Here is a 7564-nt window from a genome sequence, read left to right as displayed (position 1 = left end):
GATAATTGTATTTGGTCCTAAAACGGAAAGGCTTAAAGTAACCCAACACCTTCACTCTCTGTCCCTGAAAACCTCAATCAAAGCCAGGAATCTAGGGGTTATCATGGATTCAGATTTACATTTTGACAGTCACATCAAATCAGTTACAAAATCGGCATATTATCACCTTAAAAATGTAGCAAGACTTAGAGGGCTCATGTCCACCGAAGACTTACAAAAACTTGTACATGCCTTTATCACTAGTAAGCTTGATTACTGCAATGGTCTCCTCACAGGTCTTCCAAAACAAACTCTGAGGAAGCTTCAGCTTGTTCAGAATGCTGCTGCTAGAGTTCTAACAAAGACCAAAAGATTTGATCATATTACACCAATTCTGAAATCGTTACATTGGCTTCCTGTAGGTCAGAGAATTGATTTTAAAATCATGTTGCTAACCTATAAATCCCTACATGGTTTAGGCCCAAAATATTTAACTGATATGCTTCCACTACATCAGCCTTCTAGACCACTAAGATCCTCTGAGACCAATCTGTTAATTATCCCCAGAGTAAACACAAAACATGGGAAAGCAGGATTTAGTCACTATGCAACAAATAGCTGGAATAAACTCCCAGAGGATTTAAGACTTGCCCCAACTCTGAGCACCTTTAAAACAAGACTGAAGACTTTTATGTTTGCTATAGCTTTCTGCTAAAATCTTAAATACATTGCACTTTCTAAAAAGCTTTTTTAACTTTGCCTTTATTTTCTATTTTAATACTAAAATGCCTTTTTCTATATTAACCATTTCTTTGCATATGTTTTTCTTTTACTTATCTATTATTTTATTTTATTGTATGACAATGTTTATATGTGAAGCACTTTGAGTCTGCCTTGTGTATGAAAAGTGCTATATAAATAAAGTTGCCTTGCCTTGCCTTGCCTTATATTATTTGTCTGTTGTCTCCTGATTATTTTATAAATTGAAGGCTATACAATTGTTAACATTTGCTGTTATGTATAACATCTTTAGAGGATTCATTTGTATCAATAATAATTGTCGTTTATTAACTTTTCTATTGGTTTTAAATTCTGAATAGTGAATGAAAAAACAATACAATGTTCTTTACAATTTGATTTTAATAAAAGGAAAAGGTAAAAAAATTATGTGTTATGTGACATATTTTATTTGTTGACGCCTCTTGGCCAGGACTCCCTCGAAAAAGAGGTTTTTAATCTCAATGGGACTTTTCTGGTTAAATAAAGGTCAAATAAAAAATAAAAATGTGTAGACCTACATTATCATTCTAATAGATCATTTAAGTGGAATAGATACATTCCAGTCAATAGTATTCAGTATAAATACTGTTGCAAGTGAAAAAAATAAATGTGTGTGTGTGTGTGTTTTATATGGTTGAAGAGCCTTTGTTGCCACACACACACACACACACACACACACACACACACACACACACACACACACACACACACACACACACACACACACACACACACACACACACACACACACACACACACACACACACACACACACACGCGAGAAGGAGATAGAGACCCAACATGAACCCAACCCCACTAAATGAACACAAGACACAATGAAAGGGTCCTTCAAGGTGGTTCCTTCAAAACCGTGTTCACACACTTGTTGTCACCACACTGCGTCTTGCATTTCAACAGCATTAAGGTGGAGTTGAGCTTTGGGTGGAGGTATGTGCAATGTGGAGGACAGGTGCAGCGATACACGGCCAACAGCAGTTCTAGCAAACTAAGGATCCTCAAGTATAACTAAGGCTTAAGTAAGGCATAGTCTAGTTTAGTCTCTCTTAGTATAACGCAAGGTTAGACAGTCATAGTGTAGTTTAGTCTTCTTAGTAGAACTAAGGGTTAGAAAGTCATAGTCTAGTTTAGTCTTCTCTTTGTAAAACTAAGGATTAGTAGGTCATAGTCTAGATTAGTCTTCTCTAAGTAGAACTAAGGGTTAGACAGTCATAGTCTAGTTTAGTCTTCTCTTAGTATAACTAAAGGTTAGTAGGTCATAGTCTAGTTTAGTCTTCTCTAAGTATAATTGAGGGTTAGTGAGTCATAGTCTCGTTAAGTCTTCTCTAAGTATTACAAAAGGTTAGTAGGTCATGTTCTAGTTTAGTCTTCTCTAAGTATACCAAAGGGTAAGTAAGTCATATTCATATTGTAGTGGTGATTTGTCCTCAATAAAACAATAACTTGAAAATTAAGAAATCAAACAAAGCAACGTAATCAAAATAGCCACTGAGGCACCAGGGGGGACAAATCTTACACAGTGCAGGGGAAAGAGTCCCCTGCACTGTCCAGTCGTGAATTTAGATTGCTGCGGGTTTATTTTCCGATCTTCCAAGCAAACGAAACAAATGTGCAACAGTGTGAACCAGCAGCCTCACTCCTTTGTCTCTCTCTTACAGCTGGTAAAAAAACATGACCCTTCCCAGTGCCTGTCTTACTTATGCCCGCCACCTCTATATATAGGCTAGTAATAATTTCAAAACAAAAGCATAAACAAACTCAAAGTAACTAATTAATAATACAAACGAGAAAATAAACATAAAATAGTCATATTATTTTATATTAAGCAAACAAACGAAATAAGTGTTTTACAATTAAATCTAAGAACTGCATAGCTCCAACACTTATAGTCTATTGATGTTGTGTAACCAAGCTGTTATAATATTAGATTGCTGTACGTTTAGGGAAATGCAACACCGCCATCTACTGGTGACGCATGGGAAAGCCGAAAATCAAAAATCAAACATTGAAAGTCCCAATCAAATCCCAAATTAAACCTGGATATAGAAGAAGGGAACCCTGCAGGAGGCCTCATGCAGAGGCCCCGCATGTACCTCATTCATCCAGCCACAACCGCTGCCTGGCCACAACGCATGAACGCATGAACACATGAACCCCGTTAACGAGGACCTTGGGGCCGAGTCGGGCTCCGGGTGCTCTGAGGGCCTCAGCACCTAGCAGTGTGTACCTCCGAGACGAGGTTGTGTACCATAAGCGTCTTAGAGTACCATATTAAGCGTTACATAAATTACATTTATTATTATTATTATTACCTCAGAGAGGAGGTTGTGTACCTCTCAGAGATTAGTTTGTGTAGATCAGAGACAAGGTTGTGTAACACAGAAACAAGGTTGTGTAGTTGAGAGACGAGGTTGCGAACCTCTCAGAGATGAGGTTGTGTACCTCTCAGAGACGAGGATGTGTACCTCCGAGACAAGGTTGTGTACCTCAGAGACGAGGTTGTGTACCTCAGAGATGAGGTTGTATAGCTCAGAAACAAGGTTTGTAGCTCAGAGACAAGGTTAAACAACGTTGTCTACACAAGGTTGTGTAACTCTCAGAGATAGGGTAAACCTTCTTTTAATTCAGTGGAATCATCTGCCACATTGTTGGTGTGGTTCGTCTGCCCTACCCCGAGTCACATGACTTGGCAACTTTCCGAGGTTAGAGTCTTGGAGTCTTGGAGCCTTATATCACTACCAGTGATACACAAACAATAATGAATAACAACCATAATAGCACATAAAACCCGAGCACACAGGGAGAGGGTTGTTTTTATACAGACTGTGGAGAAAATACCAGCCAAAGTCAAAATCAAGTCAAATGTATTTGTACAGCTCTTAATCAGTTGGTCACATATCACGAACATTTCTTGTTTTCCCGGGTTCTCTGTGTCCAGTCTTTTAATGGTTGAACATATTTGAATGGCGAAAACAAGAGAACACTTCAATGCATTGAAGTAGCCTACACGGTTTATGAATGCGCCCAAAGAGTCTGGAGGTTTGAACGTCAGTGAAGTAGTAAACTGTGTCCGTGGGGGCGGAGCCAGGAGTTATGGGAGGAGCCAGGGGTTATGGGAGGAGCCAGGGGTTATGGGAGGACCCAGGGGTTAGGGGAGGAGAGCAGAGGAAATTTGGTCATGGAAGCGAAGCCTAAAATAGAAACCAAAGCCATCCGACGTGGAAGCAGGTCTCTCGATCAGGAGAAAAATAAAACACATTTTGGAATAAATAGTCTGACTGACAGTAACAACAAGGTAAGTAAAACAGCACAACTTTGAGAAAGTTAAAACTCCTCTTCCCATTATGGAATTAGAAATATATAATTGTTCAATACATAAACCTTGTCGTCTGTGTCTAGGGATGGCCTCTGCTAACACTTGCTGGTCTGAAGAGAACTTTTCATGTCCCATCTGTCTGGATGTGTTCAACAATCCAGTTACCACCACATGTGGACACAACTTCTGCAGAACCTGTATTACAAAGTTCTGGGATGAACAAGTCCAGTACAAATGTCCCGTTTGCAACAGGCTCTTCAACACAAGACCTGATCTACAGGTCAATACCTTCTTATCAGAGTTGGCTGCTCAGTTTAGAACAACCGTACGAGTAAAAGAGCAGCTTTTTGTTGATCAAGCAGAAGTTCCCTGTGACTTCTGTACTGGGACCCAGCTGAAGGCCGTGAAGTCCTGCCTAGAGTGTTTCATGTCTTTCTGCCAAACCCACCTGGAGCCACATCAGAGAGTCGCTCGCCTGCAGAAACATCGGCTGGTCGAGCCTATGGACCGTCTAGAAGACAGGATGTGTAAGAAACACAACATACTTCTGGAGCTCTTCTGCCAGACTGAACAGGTATGTGTGTGTCAGTTCTGCACAGAGGGGGACCACAGGTCCCATCCTGTTGTACCTCTAAAGGAGGAGTATGAAGTGAGGAAGGCCCAGCTGGGGAAGATAGAGGCGGAAGTTTTGCAGATGATCCAGGAGAGAAAACAAAAGATTAAGGAGATCACAGACACAGTGGATCTGAGCAGCAAAGATGCAGACAGAGAGATAGCCATTGGTGGCCAGGTCTTCACTGCTCTGATAGGCTGTGTTGAAAAGTGCCGGGATGAATTCAACCAAACTGTTCAAGAGAAACTGAAATCCACAGAGAAACAAGCTGATGACTTCATCAAAGAGCTGGAGCAGGAAATAGAAGATCTGACCAATAGAAGCTCAGAGGTGAAGCAGCTCTCACACACTGAAGACCACCTCCACTTCCTCCAGGCCTTCAGATCCCTGAAGGATCCTCCACACACCAGGGACTGGACGTCGGTGGTGGTCCGACCTCGGTCATACGTAGGGACCTTGAGGAGATCCCTGGATCAGCTGGAGGAGACACTGAACATGGAGATGAAGAAGCTGCGTGAAGCTACTGAACTGATGAGGGTCCAGCAGTATGAAGTAGATGTGACTCTGGATCCTGATACAGCTGCTTCCAATCTCATACTGTCTGAGGACGGGAAACAAGTACATGATGGAGGTGTAGTGAAGAGACTCCCAGAGAACCCTAAAAGATTTACACGGTATATACATGTTCTCACGAGGCAGAGCTTCTCCTCAGGGAGATTTTACTTTGAGGTCCAGGTTAAAGACAAGACTGGATGGTATTTAGGAGTGGCCAGAGAGTCCATCGAAAGAATCGGCGAGACCAAAGTGACCCCTGAGATGGGTTCCTGGACGCTTCACTGTGACAAGAATGGGTTGTTATTTAGTGATAGCCCTTCTGTCCGTCTCCCTCTGAGAGCTGAGCTCCAGAAGGTGGGGGTGTTTGTTGACTATGATGAGGGTCTGGTCTCCTTCTATGATGTGGAGGCCAGGGTTCATATCTACTCTGCTACTGGCTGCACCTTCAGTGAGCCTCTCTATCCATTCCTCTGCCCAGGTTTACATAATGGTGGTACAAACTCTGCCCCCCTGATCCTCTCACCTGTCAATCAAACAGACTAGGGCCTTAGTTTGATAATAAAATAATCAAACGACCTAAACAACTAATGTTGTTCCATGAAGGATAATCTCTACTATGTGAGATCCGAGAGATCTGCATTAATGTCTCCTGCTGTCTTTTAACGAGAAGTTCTTTAAGAATATAACCCCAGTTGTTGAATACAACTCATTATAAATGGTTAGATTACACTATATTATTTGTCTGTTGTCTCCTGATTATTTTATAAATTGAAGGCTATACAATTGTTAACATTTGCTGTTATGTAGAACATCTTTAGAGGATTCATTTGTATCAATAATAATTGTCGTTTATTAACTTTTCTATTGGTTTTAAATTCTGAATAGTGAATGAAAAAACAATACAATGTTCTTTACAATTTGATTTTAATAAAAGGAAAAGGTACAAAATGAATGTGTAGGCCTACATTATCATTGTAATAGATCATTTAAGTGGAATAGATACATTCCAGTCAATAGTATTCAGTATACATACTGTTACAAGTGAAAAAAAATAAATGTGTTTCTGCGTGTGTGTGTGTGTGTGTGTGTGTGTGTGTGTGTGTGTGTGTGTGTGTGTTTTATATGGTTGAAGAGCCTTTGTTGCCACACACACACACACACACACACACACACACACACACACACACACACACACACACACACACACACACAGACACACACACACACACACACACACGCTCGCACGCGCGCGAGAAGGAGATAGAGACCCAACACGAACCCAACCCCACTAAATGAACACAAGACATAATGAAAGGTTCCTTCAAGGTGGTTCCTTCAAAACCGTGTTCACACAGTTGTTGTCACCACACTGCGTCTTGCATTTCAACAGCATTAGGGTGGAATTGAGCTTTGGGTGGAGGTGTGTGAAATGTGGAGGACAGGTGCAACGAGGCATGGCCAACAGCAGTCCCAGTAAACCAATGATCCTCAAGTAGAACTAAGGCTTAGTAAGGCCTAGTCTAGTTTAGTCTTCTCTTAGTATAACTAAGGGTTAGTAGGTCATAGTCTAGTTTAGTCTTCTCTAAGTATTACGAAAGGTTTGTAAGTCATAGTCTAGTTTAGTCTTCTCTAAGTATAACTAAGGCTTAGTAAGGCATAGTATAGTTTAGTCTTCTCTTAGTATAACGCAAGGTTAGACAGTCACAGTCTAGTTTAGTCTTCTCTTAGTATAAGTAAGGCTTAGTAAGGCATAGTCTAGTTTAGTCTTTTCTTAATATAATGCAAGGTTAGACAGTCACAGTCAAGTTTAGTCTTCTCTAAGTAGAACTAAGGGTTAGTAAGGCATAGTCTAGTTTAGTCTTCTCTAAGTATTACGAAAGGTTAGTAAGTCATAGACTAATTCAGTATTCTCTAGTATACCAAAGGGTAAGTAAGTCATATTCTTATAGTCTGTTGTTGTTGTGTAACCAAGCTGTTATTAGATTGCTGTACGTTTAGGGAAATGCAACACCACCATCTACTGGTGACGCATGGGAAAGCCGAAAATCAAAAATCAAACATTGAAAAGTCCGAATCAAACCCCAAAGTAAACCTGGATATAGAAGAAGGGAACGCTGCAGCAGGCCTCATGCAGAGGCCCCGCATGTACCTCATCCATCCAGACACAACCGCTGCCTGGCCACAACGCATGAACACATGCTGGAAGTTGTGACGTCAGTGAACTGTGGCCGTGGGGTCGGAGCCAGGGGTTATGGGAGGAGAGAAGATGACGTTTTGTTCGGGAAACGAAACTTAACAATCGT

At 41.0% G+C, this 7564-nt stretch overlaps 1 protein-coding gene across 1 annotated transcript; it reads left to right on the top strand.

Annotated features, from left to right (window-relative positions):
• Positions 1-3961: 3961 nt before the first annotated feature.
• On the top strand, positions 3962-6213 carry LOC115542682 (zinc finger protein RFP-like). The gene is made up of 2 exons (XM_030355052.1): positions 3962-4072; positions 4177-6213. The coding sequence occupies exon 2, from the start codon at positions 4179-4181 to the stop codon at positions 5802-5804; it is 1626 nt and encodes a 541-aa protein (XP_030210912.1). The 5' UTR covers positions 3962-4072; positions 4177-4178; the 3' UTR covers positions 5805-6213.
• Positions 6214-7564: the final 1351 nt, after the last annotated feature.

The sequence above is a fragment of the Gadus morhua genome, chromosome 4 (assembly GCF_902167405.1).
Source record: "Gadus morhua chromosome 4, gadMor3.0, whole genome shotgun sequence".
Lineage (NCBI taxonomy): Eukaryota > Metazoa > Chordata > Actinopteri > Gadiformes > Gadidae > Gadus > Gadus morhua.
The sequence above is the reverse complement of the archived record's forward strand: the minus strand, read 5'-3'. Positions and strand labels throughout refer to the sequence as shown.

Excerpts from the sequence above, each read along its gene's own strand:
- LOC115542682 (XM_030355052.1), top strand. The coding sequence starts at position 4,179 with ATGGCCTCTGCTAACACTTGCTGGTCTGAAGAGAACTTTTCATGTCCC.